The sequence below is a fragment of the Chiloscyllium punctatum genome, chromosome 30 (assembly GCF_047496795.1).
Source record: "Chiloscyllium punctatum isolate Juve2018m chromosome 30, sChiPun1.3, whole genome shotgun sequence".
Taxonomy (NCBI): Eukaryota; Metazoa; Chordata; class Chondrichthyes; order Orectolobiformes; family Hemiscylliidae; genus Chiloscyllium; species Chiloscyllium punctatum.
In genome coordinates, this window is record NC_092768.1 from 42,200,926 (window position 1) to 42,228,028 (window position 27,103).

Sequence of the window (27,103 nt, forward strand, 5' to 3'; positions counted from 1 at the left end):
TCTTCTGTGATCTTTTATTTGGGGTCTCCAACATTTCATTTTTTATATACTCTGGAATCCCTTGCAAAAGCACAGTCACAAAGGCCATTCTCACATTCTATAGATCCCTGTCTGGTCACTCACTGCAGGCAAGAGTCAGAGGCTACTAGGGCTGCTACCAGATCCTGGAAATTCCTGCAACAGTTATTGGCAGAGCCAGGAGACTGGAATTTGATTGGTCCACAGTTATGGGAAGACAGTGTGACAGTGACATGGTAATTAATGCAGTGGTATAGATAGAGAGCAGGCAAGTTGAATATATTTGGGGATTGATACAGAGTCACAGGGAGAGAACAGAAGACTGGGATTTGTTTTGGATTGATACAGGGTTTCAGGAAGGGAGTGGAATTAATTTAGTATTAATTTAGAAACAACACAATCACAATGGGCCAAATATCTGTTCTATGGTCTGATCAGTCATAGCGAGATACAGACGTAGGACATAAGAGTAGGAGTATGCTACTTGGTCCTTCAAGTCTGCTCTGGAATTCAGGAAAATCATGGCTGTGATCTCTTCTCTGCTTTCCTGTCTGCACTCCATCAGGCTTTACTTCCATGTCCACCCACAAACATCTATCTACGTCAGCCTGGAAAAGAAATTAAAAGCCCAGTTTCTACTACCTTCTGGAGAAGGGAATTCCATACTCTGACCTTGCTCTGGGAGAAGAAGTGGTGAGACTGCAAATTAAGTTTTGGGCACCACACCAAGGGAAGGATAAATTGGTCTTGCGCTGTGTATAACATGGCTTTACCTTCAGTAAGGTGGGCTTGAAAGAAGTTTGGAAGTCTCTTCTGTGAACGGCCGTTGATGCCACGATAACTTGTAATTTGAAAATATTTAATTGACAGATTTTTGTCAGCCAAAGATGTAACGATTGGAATGAGGTCAGGCAGGTGGACATCATAGAATATGACTTCCCTGATTGGGGCTGTTGATTTGGTCCAATCAGGAAGCCCTGGCTGACAGATATAAACAGGAGTGTCTCCAACTCTATTTTGATTTAGTCCCTACCCTCCCCTTCACTGTTTTGCTCACACGGCATTGCCCTTTGATGTGAAAGGGCAGTGCTTGTCACTGGCCACTGGGGTGTTTTTTCCTATCTTCCTGGTGGTGGAAATTGAATAAAGATTTGTGCACTTTGTGTCTTTCACTGTGTCTCACATCTGCACACACACACACACCATGGGTGCTGGGGAAAAAAATAAGCACTACCGCACTTAGGCGGTAGTGTGGGGGTTAATAAAAAAAAAAAAAAAAAAAAAGAAAAAAAAAATAAACAGGAGATTCAGAGTCTCTTCAGTTTAGGGGACTGACTCTGTGCTGGTTGGTGCTACAGTCAGTATGTTACTGTTGGTACGGGGGAAAAACCTGATTCCTGAACTGGCTGAATCATGAAAAAAAAAAAAAAATATAACAGGAGACTTTTGATCACACAGCATTGCCCTGTGGTTTGAAGGGCAGTGCTCGTCACTGGCCACCCGGGTGTTTTTCCTATCTTCCTGGTGGTGGAAATTGAATAAAGATTTGTGCACTTTGTGTACAAAAAAAAAAGAAAAAAAAAAAAAAGAAAAAAGTATAACAGGAGACTTTTGATCACACAGCATTGCCCTGTAGAAAAGAAAAAAAAAAAAAAAAAAAAATAAACAGGAGTGTCTCCAACTCTATTTTGATTTAGTCCCTACCCTCCCCTTCACTGTTTTGCTCACACGGCATTGCCCTTTGATGTGAAAGGGCAGTGCTTGTCACTGGCCACTGGGGTGTTTTTTCCTATCTTCCTGGTGGTGGAAATTGAATAAAGATTTGTGCACTTTGTGTCTTTCACTGTGTCTCACATCTGCACACACACACACACCATGGGTGCTGGGGAAAAAAATAAGCACTACCGCACTTAGGCGGTAGTGTGGGGGTTAAATTAAAAAAAAACATTACAAAAAAGAAAAAAAAAGAAAAAAAAAAACAGGAGTGTCTCCAACTCTATTTTGATTTAGTCCCGACCCTCCCCTTCACTGTTTTGCTCACACGGCATTGCCCTTTGATGTGAAAGAGCAGTGCTTGTCACTGGCCACTGGGGTGTTTTTTCCTATCTTCCTGGTGGTGGAAATTGAATAAAGATTCGTGCACTTTGTGTCCTTCACTGTGTTATACACCTGCACACACACACCATGGGTGCTGGGGGATAAAAATAAGCACTATCGCACTTAGGCGGTAGTGTGGGGGTTAAAAGAAAAAAAAAGAACAGGTGTAGCTCACACAGCATTGCCCTTTGATGTGAAGGGCAGTGCTTGTCACTGGCCACTTGGGTGTTTTCCCCCATTGTGTGGAGAATTGGCTCAGTATAGGACTGTGACTCTGTGTGTACACACACGCGCAAGGACTCTCCCTGTTGCTGCTTGGGGCCTGCCTCACTGCTGCTGCCTGGGACTTGCCTTGGGGCCCCTCCCCAGGACCTCCACCACTGCTGCTGCTGCGGCCTGAGGAGAGGCCTGCCTCCACTGTTAAAAAAAAATAAACAGGAGTGTCTCCAACTCTATTTTGATTTAGTCCCTACCCTCCCCTCCACTGTTTTGCTCACACAGCATTGCCCTGTGGTGTGAAGGGCAGTGCTTGTCACTGGCCACTTGGGTGTTTTCCTATCTTCCTGGTGGTGGAAATTGGATAAAGATTTGTGCACTTTGTGTCCTTCACTGTGTCTCACATCTATACACGCACACACACACCATGGGTGCTTGGGAAAAATAAGCACTATTGCAGTTAGGCGGTAGTGTGGGGGTTAATTTAAAAAAATAAACAGGAGTGTCGCCACTCAGGAGTTTTCCTATCTTCCTGGTGGTGGAAATTGAATAAAGATTCGTGCACCTTGTGTCTCTCACTGTGTCTCACACCTGCACACACACAACATGGGTGCTGGGGGAAAAAAATAAGCACTACCGCAGTTAGGCGGTAGTGTGCGGGTTAGCAGTAAAAAAAGAAAAAAAAAAGAGAGAGGAGTGTCAGGGATTCTGTTCACTCAGAGAGCTGGCTTTGCGAAGCTGGATCAGTGTCAAGGCCCCTCCATGTGTAAATAAATGACTTGGTACCATCATACTAGCCCCTGTGGCGTTATTTTAAAAGAAATAAATGCCCAATAATAATATTCAGTGATCAGTCACTGAATAGTAATGCAGGCTCGAGTACTATACCCCTATTGCTATTTCTCCCTGTCAACAGATATTCAAATCCTCCTGAATATTAACATTTAATGGTCTGATGGGGGTCAGTTGGCTGGATGGCTGATTCACAAAGCAGTATGATGCCAACAGCCTGGGTTCCATTCCCACACAAGATGAGGTGATCATGATGGATGGTTCTTCTCCACTTCTCCCACCATCGGAGGCATGGTGGCCCTCAGGTTAACTCACCCCCAGGGAGTCATACAGCATGGAAACAGACACCTTCAGTCCAACCAGTCCATGCTGATGATAATCTCAAACTGAATTGTCCCATCTACATGTGTGTGGCCCATAACCCTCCAAATATTTCTTATTCATGTACTTATTCAAACATGTTTTAAATGTTGTAACTGTACCAGCATTCACCACTTCCTCTGGAAGTTCATTTCACACATGAACTACTCTCTATGTAAAAAAAATTGCCATTCACTTCATCTGTACCCCTCATGATTTTATCAACCTCCATAAGGTCACCCCACAACCTCCTACGCTCCAGTGAAAAAGGTTCCAGCCTCTCCTTATAACTCAAACTCTCCATTCCTAACAACATCTCGGTAAATCTTTTCTGAAGCCCCTCCAGCTTAATAATATCCTTCCTGTTGCAGCAAGACCAGAAGTGGACACAGTACTTCAGAAGAGGCCTCACCAACACTCTGTACAACCTCAACATGACATCCCAACTCCTGTACTCAAAGGTCTGAGCAATGAAGGCACGCATGCTAAATGCCTTCTTAACCACCCTACCTCTGCTGCAAATTTCAAAGTATTATGTACCTGAACCATTAGCTTTCTCAATGCTACCGCACTACCAAGGCCCTATTTTTAACTATAACATTCTGTCCCTATTTGTTTTCTCAAAATTCAATACCTTGCATCTCATCAGTTATCTCTCTCTCTCTCTCTCTCTCTCACTAATGAGAGCAACCCTGTGGTCTGGTAAGACCATGCAACTTGACTGATCTCCTATCTTTTAGAAAATAATCTCAGTATCACTGAGCATGACAGATGAGATAAGTTAATACCCCTCTGAATTGGACTGATAACCCAGGTCTAGAGGAAGATATCTGCATCCCTTCAACTTGTTACTTACCCCAGGGTACATCGAGCTCCCGCATGAGGCTGGCATGCTCAATATGGCAGGAATACCTCTCCCCATCATCTCGACTGACCTCCATTGTCTTTGTCACCCGATAGGTTTCATCCTGGTGGGGGAGCACGTCACTGGATTCAACTTCAAGGACCACCACTCCCTTCCTTAGCCACGTCACCTCGATAGCCCCAGGATAAAAGCCTGTCACAAGGCAGGAGAGTTTCAGCACTCGCTCACCATCAGTCCTGCTGCTAATGAACACCTCAGGGATGACTGAGAGAGGTAAACAAAGACTAAAATCACTGATCAAAAAGATTGCTAACCGACAACCTAAACTCTACTTTCCTCTCTCCGGGTTTACAAAGCAGAATCGTTGGGCTCTTCCCCTTTTCTTTCAGACTTCTTTTCTCTTTGTACATTCGCATGGTGAGAGCATCACTGGCTACACAGCATTTATAGCCCATCCCTCATTGCCCCAAGGGCAGTTAAGAGTCTATCACATTGTGGTGAGTCTGGAGTCATATGTAGGTTAGACTAAGTAAGGATGGCAGTTTCCTTCCCTAAAGGACTTTAGTGAACCAAATAGGTTTTTTCAACAATCAACCATCATCATCATTCCCAATTTTTAAAAATGGAATACCAGTTCCACCATCTGCAATGATGAGATTTGAAGCTAGGTCGCTAGGATGTTAGCCGGGTCGTTATATTAGCAATCCAGTGACAATACCACTAGGCCATTACCTCACCTTAGTCTGCCACTAGAGTCCTGGCATCTGGAGGATTTCATTTGCATACTTGTGACAAACTCTCTTTAAAATTATCAACAACCTCCGATCGGACAGGGCACAGTTTGAGGATGTCAGGTAGGCCATCCAGAACCGAAGTGAGCAGAAACGTCACTCAGAAATTGGTGGGCCTGTGAAATTCATTGCCACAGCAAGTATTTGATATCAAAACATTGAAAGTTTTCAAGAAAGCATTAGTTATATTTCTTAGGGAAAAAGGCAAAAGCAGGAACATTGTACTATACTGGTGATCAGCCACGACTATATTGAATTGTGGAGCCAACTCCTGATTTCCTATTTTCTGTTTCCAGGCCTCTATGAAGGCATGGGACTAATGCTGACAAATGACGGTCATAAAAGAGGAAGGCGAGAGGATAATCTAAAGGGCTTCAGAATTATGAAGGGACTTGTCATAGTAGTCATCCAGAAGCTGGGCTACATTATACGTGCCCCTGCTGGGCGTATTTCCATCAAATAATGCAGTAGACCACGTACAGTGTGGAAACAGAACATTCAGCTCACCGAGTTCACACTGACCCTCCAAAGAGCACCCTAACAGACCTATCAATCTGAACCTGCATTTTCCATGGCTCATTCATCTAGCCTGCACATCCCTGGACACTACCATAAGCAATCCACCTGACCTGCACATCTTTGGTTTAGGTGAGGAAATTGGAGCACCTGGTGGAAACCCACAGGGAGAACATGCACAGTCTGCACAGACTGTCGGCCAAGTCTAGAATTAAACCCGGGTCCCAGACACAGAGGCAGCAGTGCTAACCACTGAGCCACCGTGCCACCATTGGGTTGGAAGGGCACATAAAATGGGGCAAATGTCCATCTTATCACATTCCTTCATCACCATAGTATGAAGTGTGTACTGGGTACCGAAATTGGAAGCTTGCCCAACACCTAATAATGAATAATTAAGAATCAATTGACTGTAATAATACATCGCTCATTCCACAATAAAGTTGATGTTTGCCACCTACCTTTTTTTAAGCTTTCAAAAGGACAGAAAGGCAGTATTATCTTCATTGCTAATATATAAGGCAGCCATCAGAGATATCTTCTAGAGAACGTTTTAAGAGATTTTAAACACACATCTTCAGAGAAGGTGGGATGTGATCCCAAACCTTAGGGCCCTGATGTAGAGACACAAACATTACACTGCAACAGCCCTATTATCATCATTACTAACATAGCAAGATGACTGGCGAGCTAAAAAGGAGCGGCATACGCCCATGGTCTTTGGGCACCTGGTTGGGATGGCATGGGCAGATCAGGGGACATCCTTGTGGGTCCTCTGCTGGGACTGGCTGGGCTGGCTATAAACAGGTCCAGGCAGTGGGCAGAGGGATCATCTGTGCTGACTGCTGCTCCCAGGTGTCATCAGAGACCGAGTACATAGTGTCCATCAACCCTCCCGATGCCCTTAGAGAGAAGTGGGCACTGCAGAGGCTACAATGCTTTATTTTCACTTCCAAGTCAATTTTAACTTAGCCCCACCACCAGCCTCCACTATCTATCCCTCTCCTTTGACAGATCACATTGCCCTCAATGGGCTTACCAGGTAAATTAATCAATTGGAAATGGACGATTTTCTGCTGGTGGCTCACAGATGGTATAGAGATGGGAAAGAAAACTAAGTTCAGCTGCGTGCAACAACACTCCTGGATGAAAGCAGAACTGAATAAAATAAATAAATCAAAGAGGGACAAAGGGACTCTTGTGGTGCAGTGATAGTGTGCCAAAGGTCCTGGATTCAAATCCCACCTATGCAATCAGTGTGTAATAACATCTCTGAGTATTTGATGAAAAGAAAGACTAACAGGTGGGTCCTTATTTTGCTGTGGTAGTGTCCCTCCTGCTGAGCCAGGAGGTCAAATTTCCAGCCCCTCCTCCCAACCCACCCCCCCTCCCCCAGAGGTGTGTAAATAACATCCCTGAGTAGGCTGGTTAGGGAACTATCTCCCCTGAGGAACTCCTGCAGACATGTCCTGGAGTTGAGATGCCTGACCCCTAACAAACACTACCATCTTCCTTACGAGGAGATGGTGGGCACAGCAGTAATGCTACTGGCCTAGTTACCCAGAGCTACAGGCTAATGCCGAAGAGAACCCAGGGTTATATCCCACTGTGGATGATGATGACATTTGGATTCAATTACACAACAAAATAATTCGAGCAGTGGGACTAGTATGTGGAATAAGTCCTTCTTTTCAGATTGGAGATGAAACCAATTATAAATGAGAGCATGATTTCTGCTAGCTTTTATTGTGAATTAAAGGAAAAATGCAGAATTGGGTTGTGTCTTTACCAAGAGCGAGCAAGGCGTGGCCCAAATGTTGTTGCTTCCTGTCAAAGATCAGATACAAAGAATTGTAGGAGTTGGGGGCTCAATAATTGGATATTGAGAAACGTTGAAACATCTATCATGAACAAAATGCATGAGAAAGGCGGTCTACGAATTGCATGTGAGGCATTGTCACTGTTTTCACCTGAGACACTAATCGTGAACCATACCTCTCCTCTGCAGTGCTGCCCCTCCAAATTCAAGGTATATCTGCAGCCACTTCACACAGTCCTTTTCCAACAGAGTCTTGAAGTATTTATTCATGAAGGTGTGGAGATTCAACCGGTCTGCTAACGCCTGGAACTCTGGATTGAATGCGATCCAGCTCATTGCATCCTTATCGAAAACAAATGCGTCTTGCCGGTTGTACCCCAGCTTTATAAACCCATCGGTGGAATTATCACTGTGCAATTCACAGCCACACATTCCCTGGACAAAGAACAGGCCTGGAGAGAATATCAACATTCAAATCAATTCACAATGTGAAAAAGGTTCTGTAAGCTAGATACAATCACAGCTTATATTGCTGCAACCATTTCAACACTTCAGGAGCACCGTTTATTGAGATTTTCCAACCTAAACTCCACAGGGGATGTTGGGGACACATTTTGTAAAGGATTCAGTTTCCAGAGATGTCTCAAAGGAAGGTAGAGAGGTGAAGATTGGCCAAGGTGGACAGCTTCATGCAAGCAATTCCAGAGAAGCTACTTCCTCTGGTGGGACACTCAAGGGTAAGCGGTGTCAGATCAAAATTCGAGCCAGGTCACCAAGGACTGAAACCAGAATGCAGTTTCTCATGAAAAGGATGCATCCGAGGGTGAAGCTCTCTCTTTCTCTTCATTGAGATTCTCTCTGCTAAATCCAATTAGGGTTTAGAAGCTGAAGTTCATGACAATTGGGAAATGATGTGTAGGCGTACATTATAATAAATCAACACAAGAAGCAGGAAGGAATCAGTGGGTCTGTTGATAAGGGGTGAGGTGAAGTTGGTTTGGAGCAAACTCACCTGAAACATAAATGTTTACTTAAACGCAAATAGCTTCTCCTAATTGGAGGTCATTTGGATATTTGAATGCTGAGACTGAAATAATTATGTTCAGTCAGGGTCGAGAGTGTGGTGGTGGAAAAGCACAGCAGGTCAGGCGACATCTGAAGAGCAGGAGAATTGACATTGCGGGCATAAGCCCTTCATCAGGAATGAGTAAGGGTATCAAACAATAGGAAGTGAAGTCAAGAGTGTCAAGAGCAAGTGGTGGATCTACTCGAGTTGTGGATTAGGTTTGAAAGGCTGGAAGGTCTTATTCAGCTCTTACATTCCAAAACAGATGTCAATTGAGATTGCATTCACATGGTTTACCACCTTCTCACAGGCAATAATGGATAGACAAGGATGGGCAATAAATACTGATAGCGCCAAAATCCATCCCAAAAACAAGTTTTAAAAGATGTTCTGTGGTACTGGACTCTTATCATAGCTGGAAGTGATTTAGTATTTACAACAATGAAACAGGTTGTTTGGTCAACAGATCTACGAATTAGGTACATCTGACCACAAAGTATTATTGATCTCTAAGTCAACCTGATGCACTGTTCGTCAATTGTGAATTGCTGTATTAGAAAAGGAAATGGCATATCTCAAAGGTTAGCAGTGCCCAGTGATATGAACCATTGTGGTCTCCTGCAACACCCGCAAATCTAGGCAAGGTTTTTTTGTGACCATTGCATAAATCTCGAATGACATTAAGCTGGTGCTACCACCACACCAAAGTGGTATGTCAGCCTGGCAGCATTGTGAGCACTGCATCATCAGCGGGTTAGTTTTTCATGTTACCGCTCGATGGAAGATCAGCAATGAGGGAGCGCCGCACGGTCAGAGGGTCAGTCCTGAGGGAGCGCCGCACGGTCAGAGGGTCAGTCCTGAGGGAGCGCCGCACGGTCAGAGGGTCAGTCCTGAGGGAGCGCCGCACGGTCAGAGGGTCAGTCCTGAGGGAGCGCCGCACGGTCAGAGGGTCAGTCCTGAGGGAGCGCCGCACGGTCAGAGGGTCAGTCCTGAGGGAGCGCCGCACGGTCAGAGGGTCAGTCCTGAGGGAGCGCCGCACGGTCAGAGGGTCAGTCCTGAGGGAGCGCCGCACGGTCAGAGGGTCAGTCCTGAGGGAGCGCCGCACGGTCAGAGGGTCAGTCCTGAGGGAGCGCCGCACGGTCAGAGGGTCAGTCCTGAGGGAGCGCCGCACGGTCAGAGGGTCAGTCCTGAGGGAGCGCCGCACGGTCAGAGGGTCAGTCCTGAGGGAGCGCCGCACGGTCAGAGGGTCAGTCCTGAGGGAGCGCCGCACGGTCAGAGGGTCAGTCCTGAGGGAGCGCCGCACGGTCAGAGGGTCAGTCCTGAGGGAGCGCCGCACGGTCAGAGGGTCAGTCCTGAGGGAGCGCCGCACGGTCAGAGGGTCAGTCCTGAGGGAGCGCCGCACGGTCAGAGGGTCAGTCCTGAGGGAGCGCCGCACGGTCAGAGGGTCAGTCCTGAGGGAGCGCCGCACGGTCAGAGGGTCAGTCCTGAGGGAGCGCCGCACGGTCAGAGGGTCAGTCCTGAGGGAGCGCCGCACGGTCAGAGGGTCAGTCCTGAGGGAGCGCCGCACGGTCAGAGGGTCAGTCCTGAGGGAGCGCCGCACGGTCAGAGGGTCAGTCCTGAGGGAGCGCCGCACGGTCAGAGGGTCAGTCCTGAGGGAGCGCCGCACGGTCAGAGGGTCAGTCCTGAGGGAGCGCCGCACGGTCAGAGGGTCAGTCCTGAGGGAGCGCCGCACGGTCAGAGGGTCAGTCCTGAGGGAGCGCCGCACGGTCAGAGGGTCAGTCCTGAGGGAGCGCCGCACGGTCAGAGGGTCAGTCCTGAGGGAGCGCCGCACGGTCAGAGGGTCAGTCCTGAGGGAGCGCCGCACGGTCAGAGGGTCAGTCCTGAGGGAGCGCCGCACGGTCAGAGGGTCAGTCCTGAGGGAGCGCCGCACGGTCAGAGGGTCAGTCCTGAGGGAGCGCCGCACGGTCAGAGGGTCAGTCCTGAGGGAGCGCCGCACGGTCAGAGGGTCAGTCCTGAGGGAGCGCCGCACGGTCAGAGGGTCAGTCCTGAGGGAGCGCCGCACGGTCAGAGGGTCAGTCCTGAGGGAGCGCCGCACGGTCAGAGGGTCAGTCCTGAGGGAGCGCCGCACGGTCAGAGGGTCAGTCCTGAGGGAGCGCCGCACGGTCAGAGGGTCAGTCCTGAGGGAGCGCCGCACGGTCAGAGGGTCAGTCCTGAGGGAGCGCCGCACGGTCAGAGGGTCAGTCCTGAGGGAGCGCCGCACGGTCAGAGGGTCAGTCCTGAGGGAGCGCCGCACGGTCAGAGGGTCAGTCCTGAGGGAGCGCCGCACGGTCAGAGGGTCAGTCCTGAGGGAGCGCCGCACGGTCAGAGGGTCAGTCCTGAGGGAGCGCCGCACGGTCAGAGGGTCAGTCCTGAGGGAGCGCCGCACGGTCAGAGGGTCAGTCCTGAGGGAGCGCCGCACGGTCAGAGGGTCAGTCCTGAGGGAGCGCCGCACGGTCAGAGGGTCAGTCCTGAGGGAGCGCCGCACGGTCAGAGGGTCAGTCCTGAGGGAGCGCCGCACGGTCAGAGGGTCAGTCCTGAGGGAGCGCCGCACGGTCAGAGGGTCAGTCCTGAGGGAGCGCCGCACGGTCAGAGGGTCAGTCCTGAGGGAGCGCCGCACGGTCAGAGGGTCAGTCCTGAGGGAGCGCCGCACGGTCAGAGGGTCAGTCCTGAGGGAGCGCCGCACGGTCAGAGGGTCAGTCCTGAGGGAGCGCCGCACGGTCAGAGGGTCAGTCCTGAGGGAGCGCCGCACGGTCAGAGGGTCAGTCCTGAGGGAGCGCCGCACGGTCAGAGGGTCAGTCCTGAGGGAGCGCCGCACGGTCAGAGGGTCAGTCCTGAGGGAGCGCCGCACGGTCAGAGGGTCAGTCCTGAGGGAGCGCCGCACGGTCAGAGGGTCAGTCCTGAGGGAGCGCCGCACGGTCAGAGGGTCAGTCCTGAGGGAGCGCCGCACGGTCAGAGGGTCAGTCCTGAGGGAGCGCCGCACGGTCAGAGGGTCAGTCCTGAGGGAGCGCCGCACGGTCAGAGGGTCAGTCCTGAGGGAGCGCCGCACGGTCAGAGGGTCAGTCCTGAGGGAGCGCCGCACGGTCAGAGGGTCAGTCCTGAGGGAGCGCCGCACGGTCAGAGGGTCAGTCCTGAGGGAGCGCCGCACGGTCAGAGGGTCAGTCCTGAGGGAGCGCCGCACGGTCAGAGGGTCAGTCCTGAGGGAGCGCCGCACGGTCAGAGGGTCAGTCCTGAGGGAGCGCCGCACGGTCAGAGGGTCAGTCCTGAGGGAGCGCCGCACGGTCAGAGGGTCAGTCCTGAGGGAGCGCCGCACGGTCAGAGGGTCAGTCCTGAGGGAGCGCCGCACGGTCAGAGGGTCAGTCCTGAGGGAGCGCCGCACGGTCAGAGGGTCAGTCCTGAGGGAGCGCCGCACGGTCAGAGGGTCAGTCCTGAGGGAGCGCCGCACGGTCAGAGGGTCAGTCCTGAGGGAGCGCCGCACGGTCAGAGGGTCAGTCCTGAGGGAGCGCCGCACGGTCAGAGGGTCAGTCCTGAGGGAGCGCCGCACGGTCAGAGGGTCAGTCCTGAGGGAGCGCCGCACGGTCAGAGGGTCAGTCCTGAGGGAGCGCCGCACGGTCAGAGGGTCAGTCCTGAGGGAGCGCCGCACGGTCAGAGGGTCAGTCCTGAGGGAGCGCCGCACGGTCAGAGGGTCAGTCCTGAGGGAGCGCCGCACGGTCAGAGGGTCAGTCCTGAGGGAGCGCCGCACGGTCAGAGGGTCAGTCCTGAGGGAGCGCCGCACGGTCAGAGGGTCAGTCCTGAGGGAGCGCCGCACGGTCAGAGGGTCAGTCCTGAGGGAGCGCCGCACGGTCAGAGGGTCAGTCCTGAGGGAGCGCCGCACGGTCAGAGGGTCAGTCCTGAGGGAGCGCCGCACGGTCAGAGGGTCAGTCCTGAGGGAGCGCCGCACGGTCAGAGGGTCAGTCCTGAGGGAGCGCCGCACGGTCAGAGGGTCAGTCCTGAGGGAGCGCCGCACGGTCAGAGGGTCAGTCCTGAGGGAGCGCCGCACGGTCAGAGGGTCAGTCCTGAGGGAGCGCCGCACGGTCAGAGGGTCAGTCCTGAGGGAGCGCCGCACGGTCAGAGGGTCAGTCCTGAGGGAGCGCCGCACGGTCAGAGGGTCAGTCCTGAGGGAGCGCCGCACGGTCAGAGGGTCAGTCCTGAGGGAGCGCCGCACGGTCAGAGGGTCAGTCCTGAGGGAGCGCCGCACGGTCAGAGGGTCAGTCCTGAGGGAGCGCCGCACGGTCAGAGGGTCAGTCCTGAGGGAGCGCCGCACGGTCAGAGGGTCAGTCCTGAGGGAGCGCCGCACGGTCAGAGGGTCAGTCCTGAGGGAGCGCCGCACGGTCAGAGGGTCAGTCCTGAGGGAGCGCCGCACGGTCAGAGGGTCAGTCCTGAGGGAGCGCCGCACGGTCAGAGGGTCAGTCCTGAGGGAGCGCCGCACGGTCAGAGGGTCAGTCCTGAGGGAGCGCCGCACGGTCAGAGGGTCAGTCCTGAGGGAGCGCCGCACGGTCAGAGGGTCAGTCCTGAGGGAGCGCCGCACGGTCAGAGGGTCAGTCCTGAGGGAGCGCCGCACGGTCAGAGGGTCAGTCCTGAGGGAGCGCCGCACGGTCAGAGGGTCAGTCCTGAGGGAGCGCCGCACGGTCAGAGGGTCAGTCCTGAGGGAGCGCCGCACGGTCAGAGGGTCAGTCCTGAGGGAGCGCCGCACGGTCAGAGGGTCAGTCCTGAGGGAGCGCCGCACGGTCAGAGGGTCAGTCCTGAGGGAGCGCCGCACGGTCAGAGGGTCAGTCCTGAGGGAGCGCCGCACGGTCAGAGGGTCAGTCCTGAGGGAGCGCCGCACGGTCAGAGGGTCAGTCCTGAGGGAGCGCCGCACGGTCAGAGGGTCAGTCCTGAGGGAGCGCCGCACGGTCAGAGGGTCAGTCCTGAGGGAGTGCCGCACGGTCAGAGGGTCAGTCCTGAGGGAGTGCCGCACGGTCAGAGGGTCAGTCCTGAGGGAGTGCCGCACGGTCAGAGGGTCAGTCCTGAGGGAGTGCCGCACGGTCAGAGGGTCAGTCCTGAGGGAGTGCCGCACGGTCAGAGGGTCAGTCCTGAGGGAGTGCCGCACGGTCAGAGGGTCAGTCCTGAGGGAGTGCCGCACGGTCAGAGGGTCAGTCCTGAGGGAGTGCCGCACGGTCAGAGGGTCAGTCCTGAGGGAGTGCCGCACGGTCAGAGGGTCAGTCCTGAGGGAGTGCCGCACGGTCAGAGGGTCAGTCCTGAGGGAGTGCCGCACGGTCAGAGGGTCAGTCCTGAGGGAGTGCCGCACGGTCAGAGGGTCAGTCCTGAGGGAGTGCCGCACGGTCAGAGGGTCAGTCCTGAGGGAGTGCCGCACGGTCAGAGGGTCAGTCCTGAGGGAGTGCCGCACGGTCAGAGGGTCAGTCCTGAGGGAGTGCCGCACGGTCAGAGGGTCAGTCCTGAGGGAGTGCCGCACGGTCAGAGGGTCAGTCCTGAGGGAGTGCCGCACGGTCAGAGGGTCAGTCCTGAGGGAGTGCCGCACTGTCACAAGCTCAGTACTAGGGTAGTACCGCACTTTCCAAGTGTCAGTACTGAGGGAGTGCTGCACTGTCAGAGGGTCAGTACTGAGGGAGTGCCGCACTGTCATGGGTTCAGTGCTGAGGGAGTGCTGCACTGTCAGAGGGTTAGTGCTGAGGGAGTGCTGTTCTGTGAACTGAACAGTACTAGGGAAAGGTGCAACTTCAAAACAACAGTAAAGTACTGCATGAGTGTTGCATGTTTTGACATGGAGTCCTGAAGAATGTTTCACTGTCTGAGGGTCAGTACTGTGTGTGTTGCTTTGTCAGAAACACCATCATTTTGATTACTTAAATCAAGGTTCTCTCTGCTCACACAGGCGACCAGAAATTCTGCCGGTTTCATTTCTCCCTCAACACACGCAAGCAGAAGCAAGTGAACCACCTGATTGATTTTGCTGTGCACTAATGCCTTCTGTATTACAGAAAGTGACAACACCCAGCTAATTCCACTGTGTGTAACAGTTCAGGATGTTACTATGACATTGTCTCAATACAAATTTGTTATTTCGCCATTGTTGTGAAAACACCTACCAGAACCTCCGCGGTGTTGTTGGTAAAATATCTCAATGTTCCCTTTGACGAGACCATGTAATCCTGCCATGGTGATAGTCATCATAGTCCAGTGATCCTTTGGGAAGGACTGTGCCATCCATTGCTGTCTGGGTACACACCACTCCAGGGTGCTGTCGAAATAGACTATGTGCTGGTCATCTAGCGTCACCACCAAACTGTACTCAGGCAGCTCAGCCTGGCCAAGGCTCAGCACATAGTAAAATGCGAGGATGTGAAAATCTGAAGGATCACAGAGAGGAAACGCCATTGTTGGTAAAAGAACTGGCTGTGACTATGCCACAGATTAATGTTCAACTTGAACATAAAGAATAAAAGCAGGAATAAGCCAGATTCCCCCTCAGACTCCTTGATAATCAGTAACATCATGGATCAGATTCTCCCTTGATCCCATTTTCCACTGGAACCCCACCTCGTGTGATTTCCTTCCTAGTTTAGACTCAGTTTAACTTTGTGTTAAATCTACTCCACAGTATTTGATTAGATTAGATTAGATTCCCTGCAGTGTGGAAACAGGCCCTTCAGCCCAACAAGTCCACACCGACCCTCCAAAGAGCAACCCACCCAGACCCATTCCCCTACCTTTACCCCCGACTAATGCACCTACCACTAAGGGGTATTTAGCACGGCCAATTCACCTAAGCTGTGCATCTTTGGACCGTGGGAGGAAACCCATGCAGACACGGGGAGAATGTGCAAATTCCACACATTCAGTCGCCCTTTTACAAAGATTTCCAAAGAGCCCGGTTTGAAAACTTGATCATTCTGAACCTTGCACGTCAAGGAGGATATCATGGTTGTGGTAGATTTTTGCCCAGGTCATCCCTGAGCATGAGAGGCTGGAGCAATGAAGGCAGACGGATTATTTTCAGTGAGACAGAGAAGGTTGAGAGGATCTGCTCGAAATGTGTGAACTATCAGTGTGTTGGTATAGGAAATAAACTCCTCTCAATGCTTGCTGAATCAGTAACCAGAGTGTCGAAACTAATCAGCATCATCAAAGAGAACAAAAGGGTTGGATTTGGAGCATTTACATTAAAACAGAGCAATATGGAAGCCAGGATCTCCTGCCTTCTCTTGCAATGGAAACCAGACATCCATGTCAGAAAATTCTAAATGTATGATTCTCCTCCCACAGATGATGCCAGTTGATGTTATTATTTGACCAGTCGGATCCCAGTCCATGTTATGGCTTGATAGATCATATTTTTGCTTAATTTTTGGGTAACTGCAGTGGTCTCTCAAAGACAGAAACATGAAATGTTGTAAAATTTGTTGTAGCAATAGAATGGAGGTTTATTAAGCCAAAGAAATGGAATAGGCCAACTCAGCTATTTACTTATAAAACAAATTGAGCTTTTTAAACCCACAGTAAAAGAATTACCCCATTAATCCTAAAACACTCCTAAATTTTAAAAAAGCAGTTACCTTGCAGAACAGCAACCCTGGTACAGTTCCCACACAAGATGCCCTTCTCCTAACACTTCAATAGATTTAAGGTAACTAACATAACTCCGATTAAAAACATTGATAGCTTCTTCCTGGACCTAACATACACTTAAATGTAGTCAAGTCGCCTCTTATTGTTTGGGATTATCACTAACTCACTGCTTGTATCATAATCTGGTTTCATCATACTCTCCCCTTTTGAAGGAACACTGCTTTTTGTAACCATCTCCATCCAACGACTTTATCAAACTTCCCCATTCAAACTAAAATTGGGACCGAAAATCTCCCTCAAAGTTAGGTTTCTGATCACCTGAAAACAAAAACAAAATCCATATATTTCAAACATAAGCTTTGAGGTTCAATTGCCCATCCAAAGATGTGCGGGTCAGGTGAATTGGCCATGCTAAATTGCCCATAGTGTTAGGTGCATTAGTCAGAGGTAAATATAGGATAGTGGAATGGGTCTGGGTGGGTTACTCTTTGGAGGGTCAGTATGGACTTGTTGGGCCGAAGAGCCTGTTTCCCTACTGTAGGGAATTTAATCTAATCTAATCTGCCCAATTTAATAGATTATAAGCTTCTAAAGTAAACAGAAAGCACTTAGGCTACCAATGGAGTTCACAACATGGCTCCAGAAATGTAAGTTAATTAATAACTTCAGACACACAGAAAAAAAAGAGAGGTTATTAACTAAAAATTTAGAGCCCAAATTTAAAATAAATTATGTTAAAATATGTACATATAAGTCAGACAGTTAAGATCTCGCTCTGACATTGTCTAATATATGCCAATTTATTAAAAATATGCTTTAAGATAAGTTAACTTTGATAGTGCTCGAGGTATCATCAGTTCAGCACCTAATTCTCCACATAAGCAGAAACACAAGTTCGTTTTGGCCTTGACTCATTCAGAGATTGCAATAAACTACGGTAGTTGCTCAGACATGAAAAAAAGATCTTGGGCTGAAGCAACAGATTAGGCAGTTCCAAAGTTCATTGTGTTTCTGTGAGCAGGAGAATGAAGCAAAGAACAATATTAGAATCTGCACCAACGTCAGTGTCGTCCTGCTAACGTAGAAGGAGGAGGTTCAGAAGTAATTCACATTTGCATTGGACCTGACCCAACCTCAAGACATCCTGAAAGGCCCCACAGCCATTGAAATAGTCTGCTGTCTAATCACTGGTGTCTCGTGGAAAACTTCATTTCTTTTGTGAAGTGATTTGACTCCAGAGTTCAGAACTTGGAAATATGAGACTGACTTGTACAGATTAGAATAAGTTTCCCTTCAATAGTGAAGGGAATGGGGTTCCGAAATCTTAATGATTAAGAATTTGATTGGTTGGATCGATGAAATTATGGTGGTGGACAATAAATGTCGCAGTTTTTTCCAGTGAGGCCCACGTTTAATGATCAAATATAAAGAAATTTTCTCTGGAGAGTGAGCCCTGAGAGAGGCACCAATGATGTTAGAAAGCACTTCATGCTGAGGAGACTAGAAATCTGCAACTCATTCCCTGGAAAAACAATTGAAGCTGGAGGGCCACTGACATGTTTGGGAACAGATTGCAAGAATTCTGCTATGCGAGGAGTTTACATGAAAATGGAATCAGGAGTAGGCCATTTGAATTTTGAAGCCTGTGCTGCATTCAATATGATTATGGCTGATCATCCAACTCAGTTCCTTCTTTCCACTTCTTCCCCATACCTTTGATCCCTTACACCTGAAGAAATATATCTAGCTCCTTCTTAAAAACATTCAACACTTTGGTCTCCAGCACCTCTGCAGCAGAAAATTCCAAAAGCTCACCACTCTCTGGATGAAAACATTTCTCCTCATCTCAGTTCTAATCCCTTATCTCTAGACTGTGATGCCTAGGTCTGTACTGCCCAGTCATTAGGGACATTCCTGCATTTGCCTTGTCTGGTTCTTTAGAAATTTATAGCTTTCTAAGAGATCTCCCTCAGTCTTCTAAACGTCAGTGAATGTAGTCCTATCCAATCCAATCTCTGTTAATATGTCAATCCTGCCATCCTGGGAATCAGACTGGGAAACCTCCTATTACATACCCACCAGAGCCAGAATATCCTTCCTCAGATAAGGAAACAGAAAGCTATTCATAATACTCTTCAGGTGTGGTCTCACCAACCATGTACAGTTGCAGAAAGGCATCACTGCTCCTGTATCTTCTAGCTCTGAAGGCCGAGATACTAGTTGCCTTCTTTACTGCCTGATATGCCTCTTTGAGAGCTATGGGACCAAGGTGACTACACACAGTTAAGATCTGCCAAACTATAATTGAGTGGTGGAACAGGCTCAAGGGAGACACGTTTTGACTGCATGCAATACACCATTAATACACCATTCTTTGTGTATGCAGAGATACAGAAAGGAAACCACAAAAGGACAATCAGACACAAGAAGGTCCAAGAATTTTTTTTCCCAGAAGGAAGGAAGACTTAGGGCAGATGCGTTGATAAAGGGCTGGGACACGAGAGACTGAAGGAGTAACCACTAAGACATAGTTAATAGGGATGGGTGGGTAAGCATAACCCAGGATAGGAGCAGAGAAAAGAGTTAGTTGGGACATGAGACTGGAGAGACGGCAAGGACAGAGGCCTGTGCGGGCTTGAAAAGGAGAGCAAAATCAGTCCTTAAATCAGTTCTGAGGAATTGATGAATTTTGGAAAGGAATGGGGTGTTGCGGAGGAGGAAGAACACCATTTTCCACAATATATGCAAATATCCAGTCAAAATAAGCCTACCCTCTCCAATCTATCCTCATTGGACAAGCCACTCATTCAAGGTATCAATGTAGTAAAACATCTCTCCAATGTATTTACATCCTTCCTTAAGTAAACAGTGCACAGTATTTGAGATACGGTCTCACCAAAAAGCTCTGTATACCTGAAGCAGAACATTTATATTTAATTTATTTTGTAATCATGAATAGTCTGCATTAACCTGCCTGATTAGGTGCTGTACTTGTATATTAACTTTCTGTGAGTCATATGTAAGAAGATTGAGATCACTCCATGCCTCAGAATTCTGTAGTTGCTCTCTGCTCGAGTGATACCCTGCTTTCTTATTCTTCCTGCCAAAGTGAACAATTTCGTATTTTCCGATGATATACTCCTTCTTCCAGATTTGTACCTGCTCACTCAAACTATTTGTAACTGTCTGCAAACTCCTTGGGCTGAATCTTATTTGAAATTGGCTAAGTGTCATTTTAGGTAGACACTCCAAGAGCGGAGTAGATTTTGATTTTGATTTGGTTTATTATTTTCAAACATATGCAGTGAAAATATTGCTTTATGAGTGATACAGCTATTGTCCCAAACTCACGTCATTAACTCTGCACCATATCCTTATGGCACCCAACTCATTCTATGTTCCCACTCACCATAAGCCGAAGTATTTGCCACTGCCAGGATATCTCGGGGTCCATTTAACATCTTTGTAGCCCAGCTTTGCAACTGGACAATCGCTGACTGTCTAGGGTATCTCCTTTACCTTGCATGTATCAAGGAACAGCGAACACTTCATTGCACATTTGGGCAGCATGGTGGCACAGTGGTTAGCACTGTTGCCTCACAGCACCAGAGACCTGGGTTCAATACCCGCCTCAGGTAACTGTGTGAAGTTTGCACATTCTCCCCATATCTGCGTGGGTTTGCTCTGGTTTCCTCCTACAGTCCAAAAATGTGCAGGTTAGGTGAATTGGCCATGCTCAATTGGGTTGCTCTTGGGAGGGTCGGTGTGGACTTGTTGGGCTGAAGGGCCTGTTTCCACACTGTAAGTAATCAGTGTTTAAATGTCCAAATGCCTTTGTTTCCAAATTCCTCCCTTCGCCAATCTTGCCCCCTTGCGTCCAATCCCCAGTATTGAGTTGTCCCACTTTCCAAGTGTTCCCTTCATTTTCATTCCATTGACTTCAAGGACTGACAGTGACCTACTGCCCTTATCAATGTGGAGGAACAGCCCCGAATGATGACTGACCAGACTCTGACTAATCTCTGAGAAGCTCCCCGGCTGCCTTCCAATGAATCCCCTGACATCCACCTGCGGACTGCCCATTATTTCCTCTCTGAACTATGGTGAGACAGACCCCCTGATCCTGACTGCCCCAAATAGATGGCTGACCATGCCCAAGCCCCTGAGCTGTGAGCAGACAGCTCCCACCACCAACTTTGACATGTCTGAGGACTACTCCCTTTAAACTTTGAGGCACAGCCATTTGATTCAAGCACTCGGAGTGAGTTTGCTGTGAAATCTGCTGCTGTATGCTGTAGCTGTGAAACTGACATAGCACAGTGCTGTGCAGTAACATGTATACCCCATATCTCAGATGAGACATAGGAGCAGAACTGGGCCATTCAAAGTTGCTGTTGAAATGTGAAATGCAGAAATGCAAGGCAAGGCATGAAAGTAGACACAAAGTCAATGAGTACTCAGAGAACAACTGAGCAAACCCCAAGATGCAGCCCGGTCCAGTCCATGTGATGGGTGCTATCCCTGCACCCAATGTGTCCTTGCAGTTGCCTTCCAATTAAAAGTACAAGATTAAAGTGTAGAGAAGTTCTATTAGTGGATCAGAAATGGACCATGAGGGTGCAGTGAGGCTCATACAAGTTTGATATCAAATTCTGCAGATGGGGGTCTGTGCACTTGATGCCGATCAAGTGTGTCCAAGACAGACATCCAGAGGAGTTAGCAGCTAGCTCGAGCTGCTAAATAACTGTTCTGACTTTTGTGTTGGGAATTGTGCACCTCCTATGCAGCCATAACCTTGTATGCCCCGCTCCATCTTAGCATCCTATGATCTGCATGCCCTTGTTTGCTATGGTCTACCTGTATTGCTAGCAAAGCAAAACTTGTCACTGTACTTAGGGTGCATCTGACTGCATTAAATCAGGTTAGTTAGAAATTAGTTAACATCATTCAGTTTCTTTACGTCAAATGGGAGAGTGGGAAACTGGGTAATATTGAAGTGAATTTAACTAATAATGAGGTGGTAGTGAGTAGACCTCTCACCATTCAATCTTAAACACTTTGTTGGAAAGTGGAACTTGTTGCTCTTGACATTGATATGCTGCTTGCTGGCCATCTCCTGCAATGTCCCCTACTTCCCTGCATCGTTCAGGGGCTGGGAAGAGTCTGCTCCTTGTGCTTTCTTCACAGCATTCTTTCTTACTTAGCTTTGTGTCACTTGAAAATTTAGCTACTGCGCCTGTATTCCCCTCATCTAAGTCAAAAGGGAACTGTCAAAGCTCCAGCACAGAGCCTCATGGGACACCATCGGTCACTTCCTGCAAAACAAACAATGACCCATTTATGCATTCCGTTTCTGCACTGTCACATCATCACTCAGGTTTGTGGCAGATCTCCTCCACCCTCACCACCAGAAGCAGCAAATTGGTAGGAAGCAAAATGTGGAATGGAAAATGGGAGGAGCAGCCCCTCAATGCTACTCCACCATTCCAGATTCAGGCTCATCTTCGACTTTGACATCATTAGCCCAAAATTATCTCATATCCTTTGATGTCAAGAATATCTAGAAACCTGTTGACTTCTACCTTCAACATATTCAATGACTATCTTCCCCGAGAACTGGCGAAGGTCAGAGCCAAAGGAATAACGTTCACTCATAAAAAGAACTCACTGCACTTTAGCTGCTGCTGAAATGCAAGCCGACCTTGCCCCTCCCTTCAGCCGAAATGGCCCATCCCTCTACTTGCACCATCTCCCACACCCCCCTCCCTTTCCTGCCACCCTCACTTCAATGCCACAATTGTGGGTAGGTTTCACTTCTGTTCCTCAGTTCAGGTTCAGATGCTGACCTTGACCTTGACATGAGAAAAACGTTCCTTAAAACATCACCCAAGTGTGGTGCAGAGTTCCTTTCCCTGACTTGCCATTTTACATTTTCTCTCCGTTTCCTTCATAATGTCATTCCTCCCTTTAAATTCCATTAGCATTCCCTATTATTCTCCCCTCCCCTCCCCTTCACTTCTTTTCATTCGAATTCCAAGTTACAGGTCTAAGACTTCATTGACAATAGATATATCTCCATAAACAGCTGCCCAGATCCTGAGCTTAGCAAACAAATCTTTATCACAACTTCTGGCAGCAATTCTCTTGCTCCTGGTACAGGGAGGACCCTTGCCCTGGATCTCACACACACCCAGAACAATGAAACATTCAAAGCCTGAACAGACTCTCAATGCTATATTTTGACACTGAAATCTTGGGATAACTTTCAATTCTATCCACATATGTCAGCTGTTTGAACTGCTTACCTGAGGAGACTATGAACACACAGTAAACGTGCAGCAAAGTAACAAGCAGCATGTTGTAAAGACCCACTGTTTAACCAGCAGAGAAGCTCCTGCAACAGTAACATAATCTGGCGTGCAATTGAATACCACACTGTGCTGATGCTAGCTATTGACGCTCATTTGCAGCAGGTCTGATAACTGGATCCAGTCAGACTGAAAAGATTGTTCTGGTCACTAGTTACCAGGGAGTGGAGTCTGCTTTTTGCAGTAGGGGTACACTTTACTATTAACCGTTCTTTCAATGAGGGAAATTGGGAAACCGTTTTGTGCACAGCAAGCTTCCACAAACAGCCATGCGAAAAGACCAGAGGTCATCTGCTTTGGTGACACAAGCTGCGAAGTAGGAGCAGAGTGGCAGAAGTGGGCTAGTGTTAGATGAGTCGTGCACCGCAGCAGCAGGCTCGGTAGCTAATGAGGTGGGATTTGATGACTGAATCAGGAGACTCGCTAGGCCTTTCGGAGAGAATGGGTGGCACAATGGCTCAGTGGTTAGCACTACTGCCTCACAGCACCAAGGACCCAGTATCGATTCCAGCCTTTGGTGGCTGTCTGTGCAGAGTTTGCACATAGTATCTGCGTGGGTCCCCTCTGGGTGCTCCGATTTCCTCTCAGTCCAAAGATGTGCAGGTCAGGTGAAATGGTCAAATTGCCCATAGTGTCAGCTGCATTAGTCAGAGGGAAACGGGTCTGGGTGAGTTACTCTTCGGAGAGTCGATGTGGACTTGTTGGGCTGAAGGGCCTGTTTCCACACTGTAGGGAATCTAATCTAATCTAATCAGAACTCCTCCTTGAAATTCGATGAAGCTGATCATGAGCAACAAGCCTAAGATTCAGCCGAATGTTTTTGGTAAATGGCCTTTCATGAGATCTGGAAGATGCTTATGAGGTATTTCATGCAGTGAGTGCAGAAATAGGGAAAGCAAGCAGGACTGAAAAGAAGGGAGGGTTATGTTGAATGGTGACAGAATCTTCCCTGCCCCTGAATGAGGTGGGCATAGGCGAGTCAGTTTAGAAAGTATGGTGATAATTGAAAAAAATAAGATTCTCAATGTTGGAAAAATCAAAGTCCCATCTTCCGCACAAGGTTTTAATGTCTCAGTGAGAGTCAGGCTGGTTAGCAGCAAGAGGCCTGTTCTCATGTATTAACGTCTGATTATTACTTAATCTTGCCTTGTTTAAAATTGCTAGTTTCCCAGGTCATATGGAGAAACTAGGTGGTGACAGTCTGAAAAATGGAAAGCTGAATAGGTATTTGGTGGCTGCAGCTCTCCAACATCTTCTCCAGGCCTCCATCATGGTCAACAATAACCCAGCGTACACTCCATGCCCAGCGACCACCTGCATCTACCATCTTCAGCCATTGGCAAAACAGCAGCTTCATCCCCTCATCGTAGCACGTATGGGACATATTTACAAAACAGTCCAGCACTTTGCAGCTCACTGACATCTTGACATTGCAGTCATTGACTTTGTCAGGAACAGGGGATCGGCTCTGAGCTCTGAGCTTGTTTTCCGAACACTCCCTCACCTTGTGCTTACTTGGACACTCACAGCATGTGTTCTCTCCCTTGCTTTGGCTCACCTTTTATAATGGTCAAATAGCCAGGTGGCTTGTCATGTTTGGCAGCAATGAACAGTCAAGTGGGCCGATTGTCAGTCAGGGTCATCAGACAAGAAAGGTTGTGAGGTGGCCTGACTGAGTGACTAGAAAGTGCAGGGTGAAGCAACGGTTAGTAGTTTGGGGGAATGGGATGAAAGCAGTTGAAGGAAGATAATGCATGCAATAGTGAGAGTAATAGACCATCAGCTTTGGTGGAAGGTGGGTATAATGGCAGGGTTGGAATTTACATGATGTACCAAAGAGGAGATGGGGACATTTACTGTTGAGGAATAAAGAAGATCCCTAAGCTTCTTGCAACACTTCTGCACATTCCTGCAAATCGAGGACACCGCAATGACTCAAGTGGTTGCTGAAGACCAGACAGGCAGAGTTTGACAAAGGGTACAGCCAGAATTAAACATACCGCCAGTGCTGTGAATGCCAGAATGTCCCAGCATCAGCAAATGTTTCACTGGATCGTATAAGAGCGCCCCTGTGAATTCATGGTGCACACTTAATGAGGTGAGCAAAGTAAAAATGGGAGAGAAAACATGCTGGGAATCACAGAATGCAAGTCTTCATGAACCTCCCTGAAATTGATACTTAGCTGATTTCTGGGGCAAATGTAGTCTAGTGAAAGAAGAATTGGGACAAAAGCGGACTCCAGAAAACAGGGATATCGTAGAATCCATAGAGTGTAGAAACAGGCCATTTGGTCCAACAAGTCCACACTGACCCTCCAAAGATTAACCCACCCAGACCCTCCCACTTTACATTTACCCCTGATTAATGCACCGAACCTGCACATCCCTGAACACTATGGACAATTTAGCATGGCCAATTCACCTAACCTGCACATCTTTGGATTGTGGGAGGAAACCGGAGCACCCAGAGAACAGACATGGGGAAAAATTGCAAACTCCACACAGACAGTTGCCTGAGGCTGGAATTGAACCCAGGTGCTGTGAGGCAGCAGTGGGATAGGAGGAGAGAGTGTAACAGTAAGCTTTTTTGGGATCTATACTGGGCTATGGGAAGAAAGTGGAGCAATGGGATTTATTTGGGGTTCTTATAGGTCAATGAGGAGAGAGTAGAGCAGTGGGATTAGCTTGGAATTGACTCAAGGCAATGGGGAGAACGCAGGACTATCACAGAAACATGGGAATTGGGTCGAACATTGGGTTGGTTTTGATATATGTACCCCTCAAATTTTATGTTCAGATATCTAAGGGTACAGATTAAATTGTGTCTGTCTCAAACTTGCCATTTTTCTAAACTCACAGGGAGATTTGAAAATCAGGTATATCTGAATAAAACCCTCTTTCTAATTTATTTGTTGCTTCTACAGATGAGCACACCATGGTACTCTTGTGTGATTCATCACCATTCTGAAATTTTTGTCACGTCTGGAGATCCAGTTGAGAAAGCTGTATGACCAGATTAACTGACCACTTTAGAGGCAACAATATCTACGCACAAACCTGTCATAGAACCACTTTCATCTCTTCTGTGTGACTATTTATGACTTCAATGGGACACAGAGAGAAAGGAGGTAGAGGCTAATTTTTTCTTCAATTCTGCACTAAACTACACATTTCATCCATTTTCCTTCTCACTCTCCAGTGAGGGAACCCATAGCTTTGTCTCTTCTCAACCATGACAACTCTCACCTCAATTGTTTTGCTTGTTCCTCATTTTAACCCTCAGTACTCTTGATACATTTTTTCTATCCCTCCAAGTTGCCTTTTTATAGCTTTTAACCATGCTAAGATCTCTTTTATGTTGACCAGAACTATCATCAATAACTGCGACTTACTGCACTTTAGTGGTTACTTATCTTCACCCTTGAGTGAGTCATCAGAACTGAAACCCACATCTGCCCTCTGCAGATATGTTCATGTTTCAACTATCATGGCTCTTTAACACTTTCCTCTTCAGAAAACCTGCCAGAAATCCAAATTTATTCAATACAGCTCATAAGCATTATAGTATTTCAAACCAAATAATAATGTGTAGATCGTAACAAAAATACATTTAACTCAATGAATTTATGAGACTAGTACTGCTTACATTTGGGTATAATGAAAATGTTATCGAGGGGATGGAAAAGGAGTAGAGGCTACAATAATATTGCACGAGCATACGTAACAGGAAAGGATCAACAAGCTGGGTCTCTTTTGTGTCGAAAAGGCCACAGGGTGACCTAATAACACACAATCATAGAGACATAGAGCCTTTTACCGCCCAGGAAATGGCTATTCAGACCATTATTTCCACAATGGTCATCAAACATCTTTCTAATCCCATTTCCTAGCAGTTGCTTCATGACCTTCTACGCTATAGCTTTTCAAGTGCTCATCTAAATATTTCTTCAATATCTTGTTGATTCCCACCTCCATCACTCTTTTAGGCAGTGAGTTCAAGATACCCACAATGTTCCAGCTGAAAAACATATTGCTTCAAATCTCCTCTAACTTTCAGCTCCTTAGCTTACAACTGTGCACCGTGGTTATCGGCCCCTCTACGAACAGGAATAATTTTCTCCTCATCTATGCTCCTGATAATTTGTACACCTCAACCCTGTCCCCAGTCAGCCTTCTGTGCTCTTAGCAATCTCAGCCTACCCAGTCTCTTATCATTGCTGCATCATTCCAGCTCAGGCAACACCCTGGTGAATCTCCTCTGCTCCCTCTCTTGTGCAACTATATCCATCCTATACTGCGGCAACCAGAACTGCACACAGTCCTCCAACTTTGGACTAATGTCTTTTACAGCTGCATCATAATCTCCCTGCTCTTGTATTTAATGCAAGGCAAGTATCCTATATGTCTTCTTAACAGCCTTGGACATGCACTTGAAGGTCTCTTGGATCTTCTGAACTACCATAGTCCATTCTAACTATACTTCCTTGCCTTGGCAGTTCTCCCAAAATGCACCATCTCACACTTTTCAGGATTAAATCCCATTTGCCACTCTTC

The 27,103-nt window shown here is 48.2% G+C and overlaps 1 protein-coding gene across 1 annotated transcript in view; it reads right to left on the bottom strand.

The window, feature by feature from the left end:
• LOC140455441 (major histocompatibility complex class I-related gene protein-like) overlaps positions 1-27,103 on the bottom strand; it is a 51,120-nt gene that overhangs the window by 5,854 nt on the left and 18,163 nt on the right. Inside the window, exons 4-6 of the mRNA XM_072550315.1 lie at positions 14,702-14,962; positions 7,651-7,926; positions 4,340-4,612 (exon numbers count right to left, since the gene is read on the bottom strand). Of these exons, the coding sequence (XP_072406416.1) occupies positions 4,340-4,612; positions 7,651-7,926; positions 14,702-14,819 (667 nt within the window). The 5' untranslated portion in view covers positions 14,820-14,962. The remainder of the gene's footprint in view (positions 1-4,339; positions 4,613-7,650; positions 7,927-14,701; positions 14,963-27,103) is intronic.